At 37.4% G+C, this 26692-nt stretch overlaps 2 protein-coding genes across 3 annotated transcripts; both read left to right on the top strand.

Annotated features, from left to right (window-relative positions):
* Positions 1–24425, top strand: LOC113505601 (serine protease persephone-like). 2 transcript variants are annotated; one of them, XM_026888386.1, is made up of 9 exons: positions 1–103; positions 1223–1293; positions 1908–2008; positions 2892–3088; positions 3797–3909; positions 4267–4419; positions 4839–4968; positions 5989–6123; positions 24116–24425. In XM_026888386.1, the coding sequence occupies exons 1-9, from the start codon at positions 11–13 to the stop codon at positions 24284–24286; spliced, it is 1164 nt and encodes a 387-aa protein (XP_026744187.1). In that variant the 5' UTR covers positions 1–10; the 3' UTR covers positions 24287–24425. The 2 variants fall into 2 exon arrangements, with proteins under 2 accessions (XP_026744187.1, XP_026744186.1); XM_026888385.1 differs by lacking the exon at positions 24116–24425 and adding an exon at positions 6734–6977.
* On the top strand, positions 7995–19284 carry LOC113505600 (serine protease snake-like). Its single transcript, XM_026888384.1, has 10 exons — positions 7995–8087; positions 11138–11280; positions 12838–12911; positions 13453–13559; positions 14111–14220; positions 14972–15084; positions 15580–15732; positions 16510–16639; positions 17198–17332; positions 18798–19284. Exons 1-10 carry the CDS (start codon positions 8033–8035, stop codon positions 18966–18968), a joined length of 1191 nt encoding a protein of 396 aa, XP_026744185.1. The 5' UTR covers positions 7995–8032; the 3' UTR covers positions 18969–19284.
* Positions 24426–26692: the final 2267 nt, after the last annotated feature.

Raw genomic sequence — 26692 nt, 5'->3', positions numbered from 1 at the left:
CAAAAAATGTATGAATTTCATAAACGGCCAAGATGGAATTTGCAAGCCGTTGGAAGACTGCCCTGCAGCTGAAGATGATTTAAGATTCAGTATATTCATACAGGTAGGCAATATACTTGTAAAAGGTAGTAGGTACATTTAATTTGGGAAACCCAGGACTTGTTTTCAATACCGCAGTTATACCAGGTTTTCTAGAGGAGCTCCTGGCTAAGCTATAACCGCATAAGTGAATCGATCACAGGTTAAGCTACGCTTGACGCGGATCGGTAACCATCTTTGTCATAACGAGTTCCTCTGTTTCGGAAGGCACGTTAAATTGTGGGTCCCCGCTGTTATTCCTACATCTTTTACAGTCGTTACAGGTAGTCAGAAGCTTGAAATTCTGACTACCAGTCTGACTAAGAGGTATCGTGTTGTCCAGGTAACTGGGTTGAGGAGGTCAGATAGGCAGTCGCTCCTTGTAAAACACTGATACTTAGCTGAATCCGGTTAGACTGGTAGCCGACCCCAACATAGTTGGGAAGAGGCTAGGCCAATGAATGAAGAGTTATACCAGGTCTTGTGCATAACCTATGTTTTTCCAAACACTAAAAATTATTCAAAAATATTTGTTAAGATGTAACCGAACCAGCTAAGAAATGTCTACTTCAGTTTAAAAAAGTTTAGCCTAGCCTAGCTTAGCCTAAAAAATTACATCATCATCAGCCTTTAGTAGTCCACTGCTGGACATAGGCCTCCCCCAATGTGCGCCATAGCGCCCTGTCTTCGGTTAGATGACGAAAAATTACATATTAAAGCGATATCGTTTACCTAATTGAGGAAACCTGGAATCCAAATATTGGAATCTAAAATCGCCCGCAGAGCTAGCGTGGTGATTAATGCTCAAACGTACCCCTATGGGAGGAGTCTTATGCCCAGTTGTGGGGCATCTATACAATGGGATTACAATATATGTTAAAGCCGTCAGCAGTCGAAAAAGGAATGCCATATATTTGAAGTTTATTACGGAATGTTTAAGAATAATAATATCATAAATACTTTTAGTAAGTCCACAGTTTCGACTATAAGAATTGAGGATTGCTTTCTAGAAAAAAATGCCTTAATGCAGAAGATATAATCAAAAAAAAATCAATCAAAAACATTTATTGGAACAAAAAGTAGTGAATAACATTAATTATGCGTTAACAGTCGCATTAGTTATATAATAAGTTTTCCTTTATAGCACTGTCCCACAAATACATCAGAAATTAAAAAAGTGTGTTGCCTTGAAGAAAAGATATATGGAAGAAATGAGTAAGTAAAAAAATATAATTTTATCAGAAACATCGCCCTAAGGAATTTCATTCTTTTGTCACGGGGGTTTCACAAAAACATAACATACAAATGAAAAAAGAAGTAAATTGATGTTGTCCAATTCTCATACCTACCAAATACACAAAATGTCACAAGTATCGGTCGAGCTGTTTCGGAGTTCAATTACGCACACCGCGCTGTGATGCTGTTGGTCCAGTGTTTAGTGACCCTGAATGCTATACCGGAGATTGTGGGTTCGGTTAACACCCAGGACAAAATGTTAATGTTTATGTGATGAGCACAATCATTTGTTCTGAGTCTGGGTATTATATCAGTTGTCTAGTACTCATAATACAAGCTTTGCTTAGTTTGAGACTAGATGGCGTTGTGTGACTGTTGTAAAATATTATTAACATTATAACGAGAAAGACAAGCTATTTGTTTTTATATTTCCTGTTTTAAATCCCACAGTTGGGCAAAGGCCTACCCCTTTTTCTGAAAGACCTCTATGACTACCATAGCCATTTAATAACTCAAAATTTACTGCCAAATGCAGTGGGGTCAGCTTGTAAATTAAACCTCTTTGAAGTTTTAATATTTTCTTTGTATTTCAGAATGTTAAGGATATTAGACACTCCAGATGAGTGCCTATCCCTTCACCCCGTAAATAGGTATCCTGAAAAGCCATTGAAACAAGGACAGAAGGCTTGGAAAAGTAAGTGGTTTCATTGGTCTAGTGGTTGGGGGCCCTGACTGCTGTAAAACAGGTCGTGGGTTCGATTCCCAGGACAAAATATGTAGTTATGCAAACTAGAACCAACCCACAATATATCAGTTTTGAGATAATCAGGTTTTAGTTTTAAAGGTGCGTTCCGTTTTGCGTATAAAATGTTCCTCAAACTCGGGTTAGTACCTTAAACGGATCCTGTTTTTTTGCTTTGTGGCTTGCTATATCGGCCAGGATTTTTTTCTGAGATGATGATACACCATAAACAGCCTATCTACATATATAACTCAATTTCACTCAAAGTGTGGGTTGGTTCTAGTTTGCAAAACTACGGCCAAATGTTTTTTGTGATGATCATGATCATTTGCCCTGTATTTGGGTGTAATTTGTCTATATTATGTATGTATTTAGAAATATATAGATTTATCAGTTGTCTAGTACTCATAATACAAGCTTTGCTTAGTTTGACACTAGATGGCGCTGTGTGACGGTTGTGGAATATTATATTATACAACAGATATTCACTTACTATATATTTTATTTTATTAAACTATACTTACTAATGAAATTAAAACCTCATTTTTCTGTAATGTAGCAAGGAATACAATTTTTGAAAATAATATTATAAATTATTGACTTTGTAAGCTTTAATGGGAAAGCATGTGAGCATGTGTGTATGTTTCTTACCTTCCCAAACAGCTGGAACAATTTTGATGAAATTTTCTATGGAAGTAGCTGACACTATGAATCGATATGAAGCCTCCTTTTAGCCAATTTCGTTAGGAAGATAATTTATTTTCAGCTAGAATAAACGTACAGGCAGAATCAGCTATTACAGTAAGTCTGTCTTACCCTGTAATCCCTGTTTCAGTGTGTCTAAAGTATCAAAACGAGGCGCTGTTTCCCTGCGGTATACATTGGCATCACAGGGAACTCGAAGACTATATGCAATATGACATAGTATCTGATATAACAAGACTGGACTTCTGTTCTTATTATCACGGTCATGAAGACAAGACTCTAGGAGGGGGTGGAGTCGACGCGAAAAGGAGAGAATTCCCTCACATGGTAATATAAGACAGATATTTAATTAGACTTTTTTTATAACTAGCTGTTGCCCGCGACTTCGTCCACGTGGTTAGAATACCTTGAGCAGTTTTCGCAACGGAAGCCCTCAAAGATGAATAATTTTCCCTGTTTTTTCGTAGTCGCAGCGTGATGTCTATTCAATACAAAAAAAAATCAATTTGAACCAGTAGTTCCTGAGATTAGTGCGTTCAAATAAACAAACAAACTCTTCAGCTTTATATATTAGTATAGATTAATTAATAAGTATTGAGAATAGATAAATGCGGACAACATCACATACATTGTTCTGAACCCAAAGTAAGTTGCTGAAGCACTTGTGTTATGGAATTCAGATACAACGAAGGTACCACAAGCACCCAGACACGAAACAATGTAGTATGAATTTTTACATTGACCCGATCGGGGATCGAACCCGGGCTCAGAGTTAGCGACACCTTGAAACCGGTGCGTACGCCACTCGTCCACGGAGATCGTCGAATTTGACTATTAGAACTTTTGTGAGGAGATCAAAATCAAGAGTTTTTATTTCAAAAAGGCCGTTTTCCAGCTCAGTAATGGCGCCCCACCGTGGGGCTCACAAGCGTGGTGATCAATGCTCGTTCTCTGTATGAGAGGCCTGCAGTGGGACATTTACAGGCTGGTGTATATATGCATTTGATTTCATTTAGTAATAGAATTATGTTTCAGGCGCTATTGGGTTACGGGAAGAACTTTTCTGAAGCAGAATTCAATTGTGGTGGTTCTTTAATCAGTGATCGTTTTCTGCTGACAGCTGCTCACTGCACATATGCCACAGGATTGTGAGTTTTAAAATTTTACATAAAATAAAAAAAATACGACACCGGGGCTTCTGTAAAAATAGTAAAAAAAGAAAGGTACATAGGTACTTACAATTACAATTATATAAACTTGACATCCTTCTAATTTGTAACCGTAGCTATCGTTGCTTTACCTTGAAGTTTATTTTTAATATTTCAATGTTAAAAACGTTCATGTGGTACAACGTAGTAACGGACTTAGAGACAGCGAAGCCGTAGTGACAGGGTTCCATTTTTACCCATTATGGACTCTAAAATACGGACTCATATATTACGGACTCTAAAACATTTGAAATAAAATTTTCAAATAATTTCACTGACTATTTTCTTTGTTTTCAGAGGAAATGTATCTTTCGCTGTTCTTGGGACATATAATAGAGAAACCAAACCTCAAGAAAAATACATATATTTGGTTAAGACTATTTTAAAGCATCCGATGTACAAGCCCCCTAAGAAGTACCACGACATAGCGTTATTGGAAATGAATAGACGGTAAGTGTGTGTCCCTATTATGGCCTAGCGGTAAGACAGCAAAACTACCATCTGAATGTCTCAAGTTCAATCCCAGAAAGTTCATTTCTGAATGTTGTGTGCGGTGGCTGCGCGGATAGCCGAGTGGTTGATGCCAATGCCAAACCCAATAAGTGTGAACTGTGGGGTTCGATCCCCGCGTAGGACATGTTTGTGTAACCCACGAATGTTTGTCCTGAGTCGGGGTGTAATACATGTTTGTGAAACGGACGCGATACAAGGATTAAATTCAAAATGAGACTAGCCTGCCACACATGCCCGTCATTGCAACTCCTGTAAGCCAGGATCTACAATGAAACCAACGAAAACCACCGAAACACTTAAGATCAGTGTGTCCCAGGGGAAACAATTAAATTCCTTAATGCGGGAGTCCTTTACAGGGTGACGTTTGATTCCCTGGTGATCCCCGCTTGTCTGCACGTCGGAGATGAGGTGGAAGACAGCAGGGTATACGGAACTGGATGGGGCATCCTCGGAAATAATAAAAAGCGCCCTAAACTGCTGCAAAACGTAAACATATATTTTTAACATACTGTTATAGTCGATTAAGTTTTTATCTTGCACTAGCTGTTGCCCGCGACTTCATCCCCGTGGGTAGAAGATATAAGTTATGATTTATACCGGCCCTGTTTTTTTCACATTTTCTATTGTATTTTTGCTCCTATTAGTCGCAGCGTGATGGTTTATAGCCTAAAGCCTTCCTCAATGAATGGTGTATTCAAGTAGGTCCTGAGATTAGCGCGTTCAAACAAATAAACACTTCAGCTTTATATATTAGAATAGAAGAATAGATATAGATTTTACTGGTTATATTTTTTACAAAATTCTGAGATTGATAGATAGAATTTCCTTCTTCGTCTTTCAACTTCCTCTCCTATTTCTATCTTCTGCTTCTTTTTAATAATTAATAATAATAAGTATTGAATTAAAATAAATATAAAATGATGGAACGGTTTACTCACGCGTATTTATCGGGGTAGCCCGACTAGTTTCGGACCCAACCGGAGTCTTTAATCATGAGCAGATCGCGAGTCGAACCGCCGTTAGAAAACTATTCGGGCAACCCTGATAAATACGCGTGAGTAAACCGTTACATCATTTAATAATGAATCATTCTCACGATAGTTACTATCAAAATACGAATAAATAGTGTCATATTGCCACAATAGGTAGTCTGATAGCTAATACCACAATTTTTCAAAATCAAAGATAGAGAAGAAGGCCTATGCCGTGGGACAACATAGGTTTATAATAATAATAATTGGACCCCTAACCACCGGTAGCTTGGACTCTGTTCAGGTTGCCACTTGAAGACTATATTTAATGGGTTCGGAAGCTACAAATTAAAAATGATCCCAATGTTGGCACTGATACATAAAATCGGAATAAAAACTATCCTATGTGTTAATCCTGGTTATAAACCATCAGTGTACCAAGTTTCGTCTAAATCCGTTCAGTGGTTTTTGCGTGACAGACGAACTAACATCCATGCATACAAACTTTTGCGTTTATATCAGCTCTGACTTTCAGATTCCCCTGTGGAAGGTTCCTCAGGACACTTGCAGTCTGAAGTTCTCTCCTTACAAACGTCATCTACCTGACGGTATTGTTGCCGCGTCGCAGATGTGTTACGGAGACGACGGGACGCCCAGAGATACTTGTGAGGTAAACTATCTTCTTAGACTTTCTAATACTGTGTTGATGGAGAATTCTACTGAATACTTTACGTTAGCTTTTTTTATAAAAAAATTCTGACAACCAGTCTAACTAAGGGGTATCGTGTCGCCCAGGTAACTGGGTTGAGGAGGTCAGATAGGCAGTCGCTCCTTGTGAAACACTGGTACTTAGCTGCATTTTATTACACTGACCTGTTCGTTTAGTGGTTAGTGAATCTGACTGCTGTACAGATCGTGGGTTCGAATCCCATCCAGGACAAAAGTTTATGTGATAATCACGATATTTTTTTTCTGTGTCTATAATTGCATTTGCTTATTTTATCTATAATATTTGTTTATATTTAGAAATACGTAATAACTTTATCAGTTGTCTAGTAGGTACTCATAATACAATCTTAGCTTAGTTTGAGACTAGATGGCGTTGTGTGCAAGTTGTTTAATTTTTATAATAACTATCGTGAGACTGATTCATTATTAAATGATGTAAAGGTTTACTCACGCGTATTTATCGGGGTGCTCATGATTAAGGACTCCGGTTGGGTTAGGTTAGGTTAGTTGTGGTAATATTATATTACGTCTAAAGTCAAATTATTCCACAGGGAGACAGCGGTGGTCCAATACAAATTAAAAGCAAAAACATCTACTGCATGTACATCATCCTCGGCGTGACGTCATTCGGGTATACAACCTGTGCCACAGTGGGCTACCCCGGAGTGTACACCAGGGTGTCGAACTATGTACCCTGGATAGAGAGCATCGTGTGGCCTTAAGATGGAGACTTGGATTGTGTAGCAAGAAGCCAATGATGAAATAAATATGTGATTCTTTTTACTGATCTGTCTTTAATTGCATATGTTATTATTATTAATAACTGATACGAGTTTCTTACATATAGAGAGAAGGAAAACGAATTTGCAATCAAAGTATCTAATACTAGCTGTTGCCCGCGACTTCGTCCGCGTGGTACGAAGATATAAGTTAGGAATTTTTGAACGGAAGCCCTCGAAGATGAATATTTTTCTCCGTTTTTGGCACATTTTCCATTGTATCTTCGCTCGTATTAGTTGCAGCGTGATGTTATATAGCCTAAAACCTTCCTCGATAAACGGTCTATTGAACACAATAATAATTTTCAATTTGAACCTGTAGTTCCTGACATTAGCGCGTTCAAACAAACAAACTAACTCTTCAGCTTTATATATTAGTATAGATAAATCAAGTATCTTTTGAACAAACATCCATACATCTAAGCATAAAAACTTTTGTGTTTATAACATAAGTAGGATATACTGAGAACCAAAAATAAAAATTTTGACCACGCGGTCAGCCGAGTTGTAAAGTGATGTGTGTAAACGTGCTTGCAACGCCATCTCGCGACCTTGGTCTGTAATCCTGCTATCCTACATATAAGTATTTTACTTATCTGCATCTCTCTACATATATTATACTAGCTGTTGCCCGCGACTTCGTCCCCGTGGGTAGAAGATATAAGTTATGATTTATAATTGCCCTGTTTTGTTCATATTTTCCATTGTATCTTCGCTCCTATTAGTTGCAGCGTGATGTTATATAGCCTAAAACCTTCCTCGATGAGTGGTCTATTCAACACAAAAAGATTTTTTCAATTTGGACCAGTAGTTCCTGAGATTAGCGCGTTCAAACAAACAAACTCTTCAGCTTTATATATTAGTATAGAGTATAGATATGACTCACTAAATATTTAATTTTATAATTGAAGAGTCCTTTAGCTTGCTACGTAACTGGTTTTTCAAATTAACATAATTATTCATTTAATTATGAACATACGTATCAGTCTAGAGCAAGATGGTCTATAAGACAGTCGTGAGCAAGATTTTTAATACAATTATTTATTGCAGTTTTTTGTTTACGTAATTAAGATGTTGTTTTTCATGTTCTTTTGTGTATTTTTGGCTGTGTCTGTGGACTGTCGAGGTAACAATATTTTAATTTATAAAATACTATTAACATGTTATTTTTCATATTATATGTATAATTACCTAGCTGCAGCCTGCTCGCTCGGCTCATTATAAGTCAAAAATGATCCCACGGGCAGATAAAATCGGGATAAAATGTGTGCTAATCCAGGGCCTCGATTTACAAATTCCGATGAATGAAAGGCAATTGGATTAAATTTGAAATAATTCCTTTTTGCTTAAGCATTATGCCAATATAATAATTGAGAATGTATTGTATTGACCTTGAGTGTACCGTCCCATACTTAATTTCCAATTATTGTGTACGAAAAATGCTTAAGAGAATACGAAACTGTTTGAAGCCAATTCTCATTCTTTCATTATTCATTCATTGTAAATAGCAGAATTGGGACCCAGATTATAAACTATCTGTGTACCAAGTTTCGTTCAAATCCGTTAAGTACTTTTTGCGTTAAATAGTGTCAAACATTTATACATACCAAGTTTTGCGTTTAGGTAATTAGGATATATCTAAACTTGCTTATTATTATTACCTGCCTTACAGTCACTCTTACAATTAATTTCAATAAATCTATATCTATACTAATATATAAAGCTGAAAAGTTTGTTTGTTTGAACGCGCTAATCTCAGGAACTACTGGTCCAATTTGAAAAATTTTTTTTTCAAATTTTCTTAAATTGAATAATTAATTTTCTGTTGATTACACCATTCATCGAGGAAGGCTTTAGGCTATAAACCATCACGCTGCGACTAATAGGAGCAAATATACAATTGAAAATGTGAAAAAAACAGGGCAGGAATAAATCATAACTTATATCTTCCACCCACGGGGACGAAGTCGCGGGCAACAGCTAGTATTTTATATAATATATCCTGGGACAACTCACACACGGTTATCTGATCCCAAGCTAAGCAGTGCTTGTGTTATGGTAACCAGACAACTGATAAACTTACTTATATATTTCTAAATACATACATATTGTAGATAAATTACACCATATTTTGATCACAACTATTTGAGCTAAGGTTTAAATTACCGTGACAAAGATTGCATTTATTTGTTGATGTTGCAAGATCGTCCTGGAATCAAACATAATGTGGTGTGTTTTCCAGTATATGGTTCGTAATAAAGCCGCGAAAGTTTGTGATGATGTGAATGAATCTTTGTTACTCTTACGCGTAAACGTCTGGACAAATTTTGATGAAATTTGTCGTAGTTGTAGATGTTTTGTTGTCGATGGGATTTTGTTAATGGTATCTTGTAACGTCTTATAGTGTGTTTAACCAGGAGTCACAGGTTCAAGTCCTGTCTAAGGTTTTCTATTATTTTATTCTTGTTAATTAAAATCCTCCGTTATACTAATATTATAAACACGAAAGGATGTATGTATGGATGTTTGTTCCTCTGTCACGCAAAAACCACTGAATTTATTTATACAAAACTAGCTGTTGCCTGCGACTTAGTCCGCGTGGTTAGAAGATATAAGTTATGATTTATATCTAACCTGTTTTTTCCACATTTTCCATTGTATCTTCGCTCCTATTAGTCGCAGCGTTATGGTTTTTGGCCTAAAACCTTCCTCGCTGAATGGTCTATTCAGCACAAAAAGATTTTTTCAAATTTGGACCAGTAGTTCCTGAGATTAGCGCGTTCAAACAATCAAACAAACAAACTCTTCTGCTTTATATATTAGTATAGAAGTATAGATTTGGTAACCAGTTTGGGATCATTTTTGATTGGTTGCGGGCGGGCCCGCAGACAACGGCTAGTTTTATCATAAAGTTATCTTGGATAGGGTTTTCTATGACTTATCCGTTTTGGTCCAGTCAACCCAGTGTTTATAAGACTATTCCGATCCAAACTGCACGGATAGCCGAGTGGTTGAGGTCACCACGACAAACTAGCTGTACCCGTCATGTGTGGGGTTCGATCCCCGCGTAGAACAAGCATTTGTGTGATCCACGAATGATTGTTCTGAGTCTGGGTGTCTTTGTGCATGTGATTTGTATGTTTATGAAACCCCCGCGATACAAGGATTAAATACGTAACTGAGGGAGGAGTTTAAAAAAAATTGGGTCGTAATTTTTTGCGGCAATAACAGACATCCACGCAGACAAAGACGCGGGAAAGCTAGTAAATAAATAATTTGCACTATAGAGGTTCTTAACGTTTTAAAGTTTTATCTTATACCAGGAAAAACATGCACAAATTATGTAACAACAAATCTGAATAAATTAAGTTGGACTCACTGCGAATTATAATTAACTAGCTTTTTGCCCGCGTCGAGGTCGGTTATATCGCGTTTCCAAAAGAACTCTTAAAAAGTCCGGGATAAAAACTATCCTATGTTCTTTCTCAAGGTCAACTCTATCTCTGTACCAAATTTCATTAAAATCAGTTCAGTGGTTTAGACGTGAAAGACAGACAGACAGAGTTACTTTCGCAATTTATAATATTAGTAGGGATTTCTTAATTTAATGTTATGGTAGAGCAGTAGATATTGAAAATCTTAACATTTTGCTATTTGATACATGTTTTGCTAATTTACGCTGTTTTTGCATACATTAATTATAATGTAGAATGATAATATAATATTTTATTTAGTTTTTATTTGACAGAGTTTATTTTTTTCTCTTGCTCAGATCGGTACTTTCTTCAAAAGGCCAGTCCAAAGAAATACCGTGCATTGGTTTATGTTATTCGCATTGAAATTGTCTGGACTTCGAAAGAGACTGTGACCCCTGAGTTTGTTTCGACATTTCTTCTCAGGGTAGTCAGATAGGAAATGTCGACTCCAGCGTTCTCATAAAAAACATGTAAAAGTGATGATATATCCTATGTACAGAATAAAATGATTTCATTTCATTTGTTTTGAAAAGAGTAACTTATGGAGTTTCTTGCCGGTTCTTCTCCATCAGAATGACACTTTGGAACCGCGCAACTAGAGTCAGTAATGTAACGCTTTAAAGGTGCCTGAGAAACGGCCTATTTGAAATGAAAACTTTTGATTGTGACTGCTATTTTATACCATTGAATTATTTTCCAGTGGTACCAGGTTTGAATCTGGATTATTTTAGTGAATATGGCTCCAACTGTGTAAACTATCTGATTGCGGAACCAGGAGTGTGTTTAAAATATGAGGAATGTGAAACGGTGAAGGTTGACGAGAAATTCAATATTAAACCACAGGTAAGAAAAATATTAGCTAGTGGCTCAGCTATAACCGCATAAGTGAATCGATCACAGGTTAAGCTAAGCTTGACACGGATTGTCCGTAGATGGATGACCATCTTTGTTATAACTAGTTCCTTTGTGTTTCGGAACGCACGTTAATTTGTCGTTCCCGGCTATTATTCCTACATCATTGACAGTTGTTACAGGTAGTCAGAAGCTTGAAAAGTCTGACTGCCAGTCTGACTAAGAGGTATCGTGTTGCCAAGGTAACTGGGTTGAGGAGGTCAGATAGGCAGTCACTTGTAAAACACTGGTACTTATCAGAAACCGGTTAGACTGGTAGCCAACCGCAACATAGTTGGGAAAAGGCTAGGCCTAGGTCAATGAGGTAAGAAAAATATTCAAGAAATAAAATTGTATATGTTGCGTCTTGTTCACTCTTCCCGTGACCCAAAGGCTGGTTTTTACCTCGCGTAGGATTAGCATAGCCATTCAACATGCCACCGGTTTCAATGTGTCGCTAGCTCTGAGGTCAATGTAAAAACTCACATTTTCTACATTGTCTCGGGTCTGGGTGTTTGTGGTACCTTCGTTGTATCTGAATTCCACAACACAAGTGCTTCAGCAACGTACTTTGGAGTCAGAACAATGTATGTGATGTTGTCCGAATTTTGATGACTTATTTTAATTACTGTTTTTATTTTAAGTATATATTATGTTTAAACTAGTTTGTAAATATGTTAGTTTTAATTTTGTTGTGTTGAACACAACGCCATCTAGTCTCAAACTAAGCAGAGCTTGTATTATGAGTACTAGACAACTGATAAACATATCTACTTATATATTTCTAAATACATACATAATAAAGACAAATCACACCCAGACACAGAACAAATGATCGTGCTCATCACACAAACATATGTCCTGGGTGGGAATCGAATCCACGACCTCCGGTATAGCAGTCAGGGTCACTAACCACTAGACCAACAGGCCTGTTTTATTTTCGAAACTTTCGCTTCGGGAGAAAAAAACCTCACAACAAACTCCAGAAATTAAGAGTACCTATCACAATTTATCGTCTAGACTAAATGAGCTTGATGAATACCAGTGTTCTTAAAGGAACCACTGCCTATCTGACCTCCTCAACCCAGGTAACTGGGTTGAGAGTGAGGTCAGAGGACTGGTTGTCAGACTTGCAAGCTTCTGACTACCTGTAACGACTGTCAAAGATGTATGAAGAACAGAGACCCATACTTCAATGTGCATTTCAGATGGACCAACAACGGACTGACATTATGAAATCTTATTAAATGATGTAACGGTTTACTCACGCGTATGTATCGGGATCGCCCGACTAGTTTCGGACCCAACCGGAGTCCTTAATCATGAGCTGACGCGGCGGGATCGCGGGTCGAAGTAGCGATCCCGCCTTGGCACCCCCGATTAATACGCGTGAGTAAACCGTTACATTATTTAATCATGAATCAGTCAATCATTATTATAAAAATATTATAAAATCTAGCTACACCTTATAGCCTAACTTTTTAACAATAATGTTTTTTAAACTTACAGATTTGTCCGACCAATGAAACATTGGGATTAAATTTAGTATGTTGTCATGAAAAACCCATACACGCCAAAATCGAGTAAGTAGTAAATTAAATATGTTTGCCTATCTGTAATAAGATTTCATTTTTGTTTACTCAACGCCATCTAGTGTCTTACTAAACAAAACTTGTATTATGAGTACTAGACGACTGATAAAGAAATATATTTCAAGAAACATACATATTATAGATAAATTAAACCCAGACGCAGAACAAATGATCGTGCTCACCACAAAAACATCCTGGTGGGAATCGAATCTACGACCTCCGTTATAGCAGTCAGGGTCTCAAACCACTAGACCGACAGGCCATACAAGTCATACAAGTACTATACAAGTACTATACAGTCATACAAGTACTATAGATGAATTGCACCTAGACAGAGGAAAAATGATGAAGCTGCATAGATTTCAAATTAAAGTCCTCAACAAGGTCTATTGGGTGGAAAGGATATATTGGTTGAGATCACAAGTTCAATCTCCCCGTAGGCCAAGCATTTCTGTGGTCCACGAAAGCTTAATTCCTTAGCGCGGGAGTCTTTTTTAAGAGATACAGTTATTAATGTTATTAATTTTTTCAGTTACAGTTTGTTAGATAATTACACAGATGTCGACATCTGTTTCATTTCTCAACCTATTTATCGGGAGCCTAAAGAACCAATACCGAGAGGAAAACGCGCTTGGGAGAGTAAGTAGCTTAATTTTCTTCTTAAGGTTCATGTAAAAGATGGTGGGAGATTGAGTTGCGAGACGAAAAGTGATAAAAATTCTCGTATCATCTTGTATATACTGAAATCAATATGACTCTAAACATAAAGGTCCAAGAATTGAACCCTGTGGCATCCCGAATAAAACTCAAAACTACTTCGGTGAAGTTAATTTTGATTTTACATTTTCTTACTTTTGCTTGTCGAACACAACATTACAAATAATATTAATTGAGCTCATAATACGTATTACTTTAATACAAAGATTAAAGTGTAATGATCGAAGCAATCAAACGCTTTGGTCAGTTCCCAAACTCAAAAATGTAAGACTTACCTGTCGGACTCCAAAATTTCTATAACATCTCCCGCTTTCTACTCAAAATAACACCTTTCCTAAGCTTTCAAAGCATTTTGATTGCTGTTAACAGAAATATACATAGTATACATAATATATAGTACCTTATTCCTGATCAATTACGGATTTTCTCATTATGAAATATATGATTATAGAATTCTTGCTTTGTTTTTACAGTGTGTTTAGAGTATCAAGAAGTTAGCATTAAAGCGAGACAGTTGCATGAGTTGAAGGTTTTAGCTGGTGTGGGAGGCGTCAATGCTAGATTGAGGGAGTTTCCACATATGGTAAATATATTATGCAGTATAAATCTTCTTCTTTCTTTTTTATATATAAAAATGAATTGCTGTTCGTTAGTATTGCTAAAACTCGAGAACAGCTGAACCGATACGGCTTTTTTTAGTCTTGAAATATTTGTGAAAGTCCAGGGAAGGTGCCCATATTAGCCAGGGACTGGTTAAACGGTGATAAATTATGGAAAAGTTGAAAAAAAATGAATTATTGCCTGCATTATTATAATCGATGGTTAGGCGGAACATAGTTCGCACAGCTGGTATTCTATACAATTTTTTAAATGCAGAATTAACTGTTTACTCAACCAACGGATCCAACCGCAGTCCTTAATCATTAGCTGACGCGGTGGCAGTGGTCCCGAGTTGAAAATGCAAAACTGAGAATTACGTATCCTAAAAGTTGGTTACGTACACCCTACACCCTCAAATTTATGAGAACATAGATGTATCAACCATTGCTTGATACCGATTTTACTTTTTCTCACTTGTAAAAATTTCAACAGCTGTTATAGTTCAGGAGACTCAATACAGTGACTGTCTGACGAACAGAAGTGCAGATAGCAGAACCTTAGTAATAAGATCAGTTTTTACCTTTTGGGTTTTAAACGAACCCTGAAAATGGCACCCCACCGTGGGGCAGCACGCAAGCTTGGTGATCAATGCTAGTTCTCTGTATGTGAGGCCTGCAGTAGGACAGTTACAGGCTGGTGTATTTGTCATTTTATTTAAGTAACATCTTTTTCAGGTACTACTAGGCTACGGGAAGAACTTTTCTAAAGCCGAGTTCAATTGTGGTGGATCTGTTATCAGCGATCGATATGTGCTGACTGCTGCCCATTGCAGATATTCTCCTGGCGTGTGAGTTTTATCTTATTTACCTAGGGTTAAAGTCTAAAATGCCACAATCATTAACAACACTTATATTGTCGACAATAAGTATGTATTGCACGGCCACCATCCAAAAATATTAATTGTGGTTTGACCATTCTATGATATCATTTGTAAGCAAGTTCGATCCAGTGCAGGCATTCCTAAGACTTTCAAAGTTATTGTAGATTTCTGTAATTAAGACACTAAGAAATGGAGAAAACATTATGAGGAAACCTGGGTTCCCATAACCTTGGGTGTATGGGAAGAGTTATTTTCATTGTTGATGTAATCATTCAGCCGTCCACTGCAGGACATAGGCCTCCCCCAAGAAGGGGGGCTTTGCCATAGTCGCCACGCTTGGCAGGCGGGTTGGCGATCGCAATGTGGTTGTTAAAGAACTCAGAAAACGCTGTTATTCACACTAACGCAATTGTTAATGATTCGTTCAATGATTAAATTATATTTCTCATTTTATATTTTCAGAGGATTCGTAACATTTGCTGTAATTGGAATACTAGACAGATATGAAACTCCAGCGGAACAGGACATATATGGGGTGAAGAAAATCATAAAACATCCAATGTACAAGCCCCCTAAGAAATACCATGATATAGCATTATTGGAGATGGATAGACGGTAAGACTCTTTGTAACCACCTGGAAACCGGTTAATAATGAGTAGGGATCACAGCAAAGGGGCAACCGTACACATATCTGTAACTAGCTGTTGCCCGCGACTTCGTCCCCGTGGGTAGAAGATATAAGTTATGATTTATAGCTGCCCTATTTTTTTCACATTTTCCATTGTATCTTCGCTCCTATTAGTCGCAGCGTGATGGTTTATAGCCTAAAGCCTTCCTCGATTAATGGTCTATTCAACACAAAAAGAATTTTTCAATTCGAACCTGTAGTTCCTGAGATTAGCGCGTTCAAACAAACAAACAAACAAACAAACTCTTAGCTTTATATATTAGTATATAGAGTATAGATAAATATCATTTTGCAAAAAAGTTTGTCTTTCATCGCATTTTCGATCGTACTACTCGATTGCTATTTTTTTATAATTTGGCCTTAAAGCGGCAATCTGTTAAATTAACTAATTAACTGTCTAACTGAACATGATCTGCAGCGAGGTAATAGAGTTCTGTTTGAACTAAAAGGGGTACGAAAACCTAAATCGCAAAGATGGATTTAATAATTTAAAGAGTAAAAAATTTTTTGATTTCAAACATGTTTGCTTGTGTGATTTATCATTAGATTATTTTTAACCACAAAAATCAAAATGCTATAAGCTTAAACAGTATGTATATCTATCTGTGATAAGTTAGCTCCTGTGCGGGTGAACTGATTGGCACACAGTTTTCTATTTTAAATGTAACTTTATTAAATAATTATTAAGTATTTATGTTTTTAGGGTGATATTTGACATTCACGTGATGCCTGCGTGTTTGCACGTTGGTGACCCAGTAGATGACAGCGAGGCGTACGCCACCGGCTGGGGTTATCTCGGGCAAGCCAAGGAGTTGGCTACAGTCCTTCAAAAGGTAGTCAAATCTGTCAGCTTCCAAGGTTACTTCGATGTGCGGGATAGCCGAGTGCTTGAGGTCACCACGCCAAACCCTCTGAGAGCGACGTGCTGGTGTCATCCCTGCGTAGACCAAGCATTTGTGTGATCCACGAATGCTTGTTCTGAGTCTGGGTGTGTTTGCGCATGTGACTTGAATATTTGTGAAACGCCCCGCGACACAAGGATTAAAATCAAAATCAAAAAGTTTTTATTTCAAATAGGCCGTTTCTCAGGCACTTTTAAAACGTTACATAATTACTGACTCTAGATGCACGGTTCCAAAGTGTCATTCTTATGGAGAAGAACCGGCATTATGAAAGTCTTAATTGAGGGAGAAGTTATGGACTTAAATGAAAACAATAAATAATAACTTTGAATTAAAACACAACATCACGTCTATAATTAAATTTGTGTAGGCACTGCACCTCATCACCTTCTCGTACAAATAGTGCCCCTGTACTTGTCTGCTATCTGCTACTTCTAGTCACCTTGTCAAAAATCGTTCTGAACGATATCACATTATTAAAATTTTCAGATTCCCTTGTGGCAGGTTTCCAACGACACTTGCATACAAAAGTTCTCGCCTTACAGACGCCATCTACCAAACGGTATTGATGACGCGTCGCAGATGTGTTACGGAGACGACGGTGAACCGAGAGACACTTGTGAGGTAACTATCTTATGAGAGTTTCTTCAGCTTTGTTGTAATCGGCTTCCAGTCTCTTTGGATCATCATTGGCCTAGCATTTTTCCCAACTATGTTGGGGTTGGCTACCAGTCTAACCGGTTTCAGTTATGTACCAGTGTTTTACAAGGAGCGACTGCCTATCTGACCTCCTCAACCCGGTTGCCTGGGAAACACGATATTCCTTGGTTAGACTGGTTGTCAGACTTTTCAAGCTTCTGACTACCTCTAAAGATGTAACTGAATATTATATTTGCAGTCCCCAATGACACTTCACGATTTTCAAAGGATTTCAAAGTCAAAAACAACTCAAATAATTATTTTTATAGTAACTATCGTGAGACTGATTTATCATTAAATGATGCAAATGTTAATTCACTCCTATTTATGGTCATTGCCTGACTAGTTTCGGACCTAGTCGGAGTCTTTAATCGTAGGCGTGTGTAAATGTTTACATTTAGTTTATTTTTCCAACCCTTCTCTTTTATACACTCACTTTCATGTTTGTTTGTTTTCCGTTCTGCTTGGAATTTTGCAACACAATTTTTCCGATAAGCTAGCATAGCAAGATCTTAAATCTTCAGAGTAGCTTCAAACCTGATCACAATGCTATGTATAACTATAATCAATATGCTCAATATGCGAGAAATATGCTGCTGAACACCAATTGTCGCATAATGTGGCTAAAACGGAAATAGTAATATTTAAAAGTGGAAAAGGTCCCGATACCGTACTGCCTATTAATCTCTGTGGGTTACCGATTAAGATAGTTAGTCAATTTAAATACTTAGGCCATATAATAAAAGAAAATCTAGTCGACGATGATGACCTTGAAAGGCAGAGACGTAGTATTGCTAGTCGTAGCAATATGCTGGCTCGTCGCTTCTACCATTGCTCAAAACAGGTAAAGATTACCCTGTTCAAGGCCTACTGTCAGTCGTTCTACACCAGCCAACTCTGGTGCAAGCACACGAAGAGTGCTTATAACACTCTTCGTGTTCAATACAACAACGCGTTTAGGGCCATGCTCCACCCGCCCTGGCGGTGTAGTGCGACTAATATGTTTGCTGAGAGCGGGGTAGCTGACTTCTTTACCGTAATGACGAGGCTTAAAAACTCATTCTTTAATAGAGTGAGTACTACAAGTAACACCTTGGTAGAAGTCGTGTATAAGACTGTTTACCTGAGTAAAAACATTAAATAAATGTTTACTTAATAATGTTAAATAGTTATAAAAGTTGTTTTTGTTCTGTTTTTAATGTTTTATTTGTCTGTATGAGTATGTCTGTCATTTTGTGTAAATATGGGTGTATACCTGAAAATAAACGTATTTTAATTTTTAATTTAATTTAATTTATAAAACGGTTGGGCAGATTTTGATAAAATTTGAATGAAGTGATAAAAACGGAAACATCAGTCTCGCATTTGACCAGTTTTATTTATTTTACAGGGAGACAGCGGTGGCCCGCTCCAAATAATGAGCAAAAAGATCTACTGCATGTATGTTATACTCGGCGTGACGTCATTCGGCATCACAGCCTGCGGTGAAATAGGTTACCCTGGAGTGTACACCAGGGTGTCGAACTATGTACCCTGGATAGAGAGCATTGTGTGGCCGTAAAACCTTCGCTCTCTGAGTGACATAAGTAGAAAGGACCTGGTGATGCTATGTTGATTAATATGGAAGAGCAGAGTATAAATAGAAATACCAGTCGAGTATTGATTTCACAATTATATGCATATCATCACCTTGCATCAAATATACCTCTTAGAAGAACGTGAAAACGTTTTCTTAACTTAAAACAAAACGCGGGCTCAGAATTGAGCCTTGGGGGACACCGAGTTTAAAAAACAGTCTGGTGAACGTATTACAGCAAACACTAAATTTACCGTTGTTATTGGAATCTTTAAATCATAAAATAAATGTATAAAATTAAGTTACAACTTACGTTTTATTTAACAAATCCGTGTTAACGAAGATTTTTTTCGTGATGAACATAATCAAATGCTTTAGATAAGTCATAAAATACCAAATACCTTTCCGGATGTTTTCCCTCAGGGCGAAGCCCTCTTTACATAATATTGGAATAGAAATCTGTTAAAAATTTACAATGACATCTACAAGTAACATCATTTTGACTTGAAATGAAACTACTTTTACGGATTTTATCGCGGTTTAATTTCATCAGTCTGCCCGCGACCATGATACCTGCAAAGGTGTCGAAACGTCGGGAACTAAAATCAAAAATTAAACTGCGATAAAATCCGTAAAAGTAGTTTCATTTCAATGTCTAACATTCGCGTAAACCTAAGAAACCACTATCATTTTGACTTTTAGGTACAATACATTTGAGTGATTCGTCAGCGTTAGCGAGGAGACAAATATATCTTGTTTACGAGACCAGGACTATTACACGTCTTACGAGATTCATTCACAACCGCCATTAGTTGAACGTTCTTTAGTAAACCAGTATTTCTCGATATTGAACAAGTTTCGTACATAAATTTCAATCACATACAGTCTAACTCAAAATGTAGTATAAAACACTCGTGTGTTTCCATATTTAATTAAAAATACGAGTTTTTCTAATAAATATAATATTAAAATGTTGTTTCTCGTAATAATAATTAGTTTTTCGATAGTGTTTGTGAATTCTCAAGGTAGGTAATGATTTCTACGAGCTTGTTTTACCTTGACATACGGAAGGTGTCATAATAAACTTAGAAGATATCACGATGAGTAACAAATCAGCTGTTTTGTTAAATACACGATGCATATCGGCAAACAGGTATCCATGTAACAAGTTTTTGAATAAATTTGTAGAGAAACATAGCATTTTCAAAAATACATTTAAATTACTTCTATACATCTGGTTCTATCCAAGTACTTCACGTCTAAACCACCGAACCGATTTTAATGCAATTTGGTACAGAGATAGAGTTGACCTTGATAAAAAACATAGGATATTTTTTATCCCGGACTTTTGAAGAGTTCTCTTGGAAAAGCTATATAACCGACCTCGACGCGGGCGAAGCCGCGGGCGAAAATCTAGTTTTAAATATAAAGCTAAAACTGCCTGTCTTTGTTGCAGATGGTTGGAAATCTTAGGATTCATAGATGACGAATGCTGTAGGAGTCGAAAACCTCTTCAACATTTGAAGCAAGGCAACAAGGCTTGGGAGAGTATGAAATAAATCTTCTTTCCTGATATATCACTTTCACTCAACATCATGTCAAATTACATAACTTTAATTTTACACAATGTTAAAAATAAGCAGCCTAGTCTAATTTTACTCATGGCACTCCTATTATCTTGCATATATGCTTGAACCCGCCCTAGGTAAAAGAAAGGGGCCAAAATCTGATCCCTGAGGTAGAGCCTTTCCTCATTGCTGTGTCATTGATATTAAAGAGAAAAATCATTTTCAATTGAAATTCACGCGAGTAGAAAGCAAGCGGGAAAAGCCATTCTTAATAACTTTGAAAATATATCAAATATAATGATGATAATAACATTTCAGTGTGTTTGAAATACCAGAGGTCCCGTTGGAAGCGTTGCTTACGACGTTATGGAAGCAGCTCACTTGGCACAGGAGGCGCTAATGCTGAGGAGAAAGAATTCCTACATATGGTAATAATATATCGTTCAAAATGTAGTAAATAGGCCTGCTGTGGGACCGTTACCGGCTGGTAACAGCTTCGATAATGGCGCCCAACGTGGGGCTCACAAGCGTGGTGATCAATGCTCGTTCTCTGTATGAGAGGCCTGCAGTGGGACAGTTACAGGCTGGTGAATATATTTCTTTCCTTATGATAATGTTGCTTATTTTTCAGGCACTATTGGCTTACGGCAAGTTCTTTTCTGAAGCCGAGTTTATTTGCGGTGGATCCCTAATCAGTGAAATATTTGTGCTAACTGCTGGTCATTGCACATCTTATGCAGGCGTGTAAGTTCCATTCTTGGCCTCTCCAGTCCATTTGATGACTGGCCTGTTGGTCTAGTGGTTAGTGGCCCTGACTTCTATACCGGAGGCTGTGTGTTCGATCCTTACCCAGGACAAATGTTTGTGTGATGAGCATGATCATTTGTTCTGTGTCTGGGTGTGATTTATCTATATTATGTATGTATTTAGAACTATATAAGTATGTTTATCAGTTATCTAGTATTCATAATACAAGCTTTGCTTAATTAGAGACTAGATGGCGCTGTGTGAAAGTTGTGGAATATTATTATTATATACCAAGGACATATCAAGAGATCATGTGTTTTTTGGTTTCAGAGGAAATGTAACGTTCGCTGTTTTTGGAATATTATCCACCCAAGAAAGACCTTTAAAGAATAATGTTTATGGAGTCAAGAATATTATGAAGCATCCAATGTACAAGCCTCCTATAAAATATCACGACATCGCGTTACTGGAAATGGATAGACTGTAAGTTGAGGCATCTTGAAACGCAAAATCAAAAAAAATTCAGCAGCTTGACACTTGAAGTATCTTTCCTTATATTTATTGAACATGAAGCCCTACGCTACAACCCCTTAAAGTCGTAAAGATACTAGTAATAAGAAAGTACTGACATCATCATCGGCCTAGCCTTTTCCCAACTATGTTGGGGTCGGCTACCAGTCCAACCGGTTTCAGCTAAGTACCAGTGTTTTACAAGGAGCGACTGCCTATCTGACCTCCTCAACCCAGTTACCTGGGCAACATGATACCCCTTGGTTAGACTGGCTGTCAGACTTTTTCAAGCTTCTGACTAGCTGTAACGGCTGTCAAAGATGTAGGAATAACAGCCGGGACCCACAATTTAACGTGCCTTCCGAAACACGAAGGAACTCGTTATGACAAAGATGGTCACCCATCTACGGACCAACCGCGTCAAGCATAGCTTAACCTGTGATCGAATCACTTATGCGGTTATAGCTTCGCCACGAAGTACTGACATATAACTCCAAAAAATCACCTTATTACTACCTGACCTCAATGCCATCAAGACTTTATAGGATTTATGCCTGAGTGGGATTCAAATGTGTAAAGATATGCTACAAATCTGTCCATGGAACAAAATCAAAATCAAAACTTTTACGTCAAATAGGCCGTTTTCCAGGCACTTTCAGAATGTTACAGTATTGGTTCTATGTCAATCGCTTGGAGAAAAAACACAAAGACAAGCAAAAATTTTCTTCGAAACATCAAAATATCTTTCCCTCCTTCTACATCAGATTTTTTCTTCAGGGTTAGATTTAGCGACCTGGTGGTCCCCGCGTGTCTGCACGTAGGGGATCCAGTGGATGATACGAGGGCTTACGCGACAGGCTGGGGCATCCTTGGACGATCGAGAAAACGCGCCACAATACTACAAACGGTAAACATTTGTACATATTATAATCTTGATTACGATTCAGTGACTACAGTCAGGTACGTAACAATTTTCCTAGCAGAGTATCTGACAGTAAAATCGAATTACTTTGTCCGTTAGGGAATGCTCTGTCAGTTTTTCTATCACTGTGTCTGTCTGATTTGATTGAAACGGATTGCACGATTTTAATTTAGTTTATTTTGTGAATAAGGTAAATTGTGTTTATTGTTATTCAAGTGCCATGCTTATACAGAAAAAACGACAACAAACTCCATAAGTTACTATTTTTAAAATAAAATATCACAGTATCTTGAACATTGTTATTTATGTTTGAAAATCAGCGTAAATTAAATGCAAAATGGTAAGATTTTCAATAAACATTACAAATAAATCAAGCATATTTCTCCATCCAGGCTAGGTTCAAAATTTTGACCCGTAATACCATTTCAGCTTATGATTAAGGACTCTTTTATAATTCCTACTTTTGCTTAATTTGAATAAAATTTTCAGGTTCCTCTGTGGAAGGTATCAAAAGAATATTGCAGATTAAAGTTTGCACCTTACAAACGTCATCTACCTGACGGTATTGTTGACGCGTCGCAAATGTGTTACGGAGACGACGGAACACCCAGAGATACTTGTGAGGTAACTGTTTGGTCAGCTCGTGATTAAGGTCTTTTTGTGTCTGAAGCTAGTTCCACGGTCCCTACAAATAATACCAACTACCAGCCTATATTATACGTCCCACTGCTGGGCACAGGATTCTTCCCGTACAGGGAAGGTTTTGAGCATTGATCACCACGCTAGCGGGCAGTTACAAATTTTATATCTTGGGGACTCGTTCTATTTTTCAGGAATTGAATAGTTTTGTCGCGGGGGTTTCACGAACATTCAAGTCACATGCACAAGGGTGTCTTTGTCAGCATGAGACTCAGGACAAGCATTCGTGGATCACACAAATGCTTGTCCTACTCATGAATCGAATAGAACGTGTTGACCTCAACCACTCAACTATCCGTTGGATGAAACCACGTTCAGTGTGCAAAAATTATTAACGATGTCTTCAGTAGTGTAGTCCATCGTGGACAAATAAAATGACTTTAATGTATATTAAGATCAATCCCTGCTTCCCTACTAATATTATAAATGCGAAAGTAACTCTGTCTGTCTGTCTGTTACGCTTTCGTTTAGGCTTTCACGTATAAACCGCTGACAACTGAACTGATTTTAATGAAATTTGGTACAGAGATCGAGTTGACCTTGAGAAAGAATCCTTGAGGAAGAACCAGTTTTTGTCCCGGACTTTTGAAGAGTTCTCCTGAAAACGCGATACAACCGACCTCGACGCGAGCGAAGCCGCGGGCGAAAAGCTATTCAACATAAAATTAATCCTTTCTATTCCACAGGGAGACAGCGGAGGCCCTCTTCAAATTGAGAGTAATGATATCCACTGCATGTACATCATCCTCGGCGTGACGTCATTCGGCATCACAGCCTGTGGTGAAGTCGGTTACCCTGGAGTGTACACCAGGGTGTCGAACTATGTACCATGGATTGAGAGCATCGTGTGGCCTTAAGACCGACTCACCCAGCCTACAGACAAGAATTGTTTCTCGAAGCATGAACGCTGATTGCATCCCTCAAATGCATTAAACTGACATTTCAAGGTCACGTTACTTATCGAAAAGAAATGCCATTTATAGATTAAATAAATAAATAAATATAAATAAATGCGGACAACATCACATACATTGTTCTGAACCCACAGTAAGTTGCTAAAGCACTTGGGTTATGGAATTTAGATACAACGAAGGTACCACAACTACCCAGACCCGAGACAATGTAGAAATGTGAATTTTTACATTGACTCGACCGGGGATCGAACCCGGGACCTCAGAGCTAGCGACACCTTGAAACCGGTGCGTACGCCACTCGACCACGGAAGTTTTCTATTCTAATTTAATTCTGGGCACAATCCGTTGTAGAGAAAATAATAAAATACGAGCTTAACTGTCAATGATGAATTTATTTGTACAAATCGAAATACCATCATAAACAGGTCAATGTTAAAGTACACATGTACATCTAGATGATATAAATGTTATAGCAAAATAAAACAAACAAAAAACAAATCTCATATTTTTCTTTGCTTTCGCACCCAAATTTAATCTATACTTCTATACTAATATATAAAGCTGAAGAGTTTGTTTGTTTGAACGCGCTAATCTCAGGAACTACCGGTTCAAATTGAAAAATATTGAATAGACCGTTCAACGAGGAAGGTTATAGGCTATAAACCATCACCCTGCGACTATTAGGAGCGAAGATATAATGGAAAATGTGGACAAAACAGCGTAGACATAAATCATAACTTATATCTTCTAACCATGCGGACGAAGTCGCGGGCAACAGCTAGTATTATAATAAAAAAACAAAGAAACAAATCTTAACTTTTACTTTGCTTTTGCCTTTTTGTCCTTTTACCGAATGGAAAATCATTAACTTTTTCTTTTTTACAACTTTCACACAACGCCATCTAATATCATCTCATATTATTATATTCAAAAGCAGATAGCATGTACAACAATATATAATGTATTTTTATAATAACTATCGTGAGACTGATCCATTATTAAATGATTGATCGAACCAGTTCGACTCGCGATCCCGCCGCGTCTGCTCATGATTAAGGACTCCGGTTGGGTCCGAAACTAGTCGGGCTACCCCGATAAATACGCGTGAGTAAACCGTTAAATCATTTAATAATATATTATGTATATTAGTCAAATTGTCATTATTAGTTTTACCTCCACAATTTACAAGGTTTGTAGGTATATTTTGTACCTTAGGCTGTTCACGTCTGTTTTCTTATTGAGCAAGGTTGGACGGCCCCTGGTAGATACCCCATCAGATTTTAGATTAAATTTCTCAACAAGGCCTATGCATGTTAGACCTGTGTCCCCGTGCACGCCTTTAAAAAGGACCGGGTCTCTTCACAGGAAGTTATCCCGTGAATCCAAAAAGGTACTTAGAGATAGAAAGAGACACCAATGACGCAAAAAAAAGGAATAAGTTACAAAATGGTGTCACTCTTTCTGCGTATATTCTGGGTCATCATCGTCTTCCTAGCCTTTTCCCAATAGGGATGATGACTGGGTATAAAAAGAAAAAATCTCATTAGTCCCTCAGTTAGATAATTGAAAAGTATGAGACAGATATTTTTTCCTTTTTCAGAAAAACTAGAATTGACAAAGATTAACTGCTTTAAAGTTTAGGAGAGGGGGCTTGTGACGTAACGATAGAGTAAAATTTATACTCAATCGTGACGTCACGCGTAAGTTTCATTCACTGTCATTTGGTCAATTTATGTTTGCGGGACAAATTAAAAAATAAGTATCCATTATTAAACAAAAAACTACAAGAGGGACACTGCAAAAAAAAAATAGTCATCATCCCTATTATGTTTGGGTAGGCTTCCAGTCTCACCGGATTCAGTCTACCATAATTAGCAGTATATTAAATTCTGGGTACAAATAAAAACAATTGAAAGTAAGTTGTGAGTGTCTCTAGAACGCTTAAACCAAATCTACATACTTGCCTGTGAATCCTTAATGTAGATTTTATAAGGAAAATCGTGTAAGTAAATAAGGCTGTCTACATACCGACAAAATACAGTTCTGTATCAATCGAATAGAGTAGAATTAAATGTAATAATAAATCTCTTAAGTCCTAAGATGGATTTCCAAATAAAAAAAATAATAGCATTAAACCAAGAAATCAGTCTCGCCATTTTTAACTTCCATTGTTCTCGAGTTTGAAGCTACTCTGAAAATTTCAGCCAGATTATCGGGAAGTGCAGCAAAAATCAAAGCGCATATATTTTTTTTCTCTAGCCCACGGTGTCCCACTCCTGGGCAAAGGACTCCCCCAAATCCTTCCACGATTCTCTATTGTGGGCCTCATGCGTACGAATAAAAACGAAA

Source organism: Trichoplusia ni, chromosome 26 (assembly GCF_003590095.1).
Source record: "Trichoplusia ni isolate ovarian cell line Hi5 chromosome 26, tn1, whole genome shotgun sequence".
Classification (NCBI taxonomy): domain Eukaryota; kingdom Metazoa; phylum Arthropoda; class Insecta; order Lepidoptera; family Noctuidae; genus Trichoplusia; species Trichoplusia ni.
Note: the sequence above shows the minus strand (reverse complement) of the source record. Positions and strands in the feature narration are given on the sequence as shown.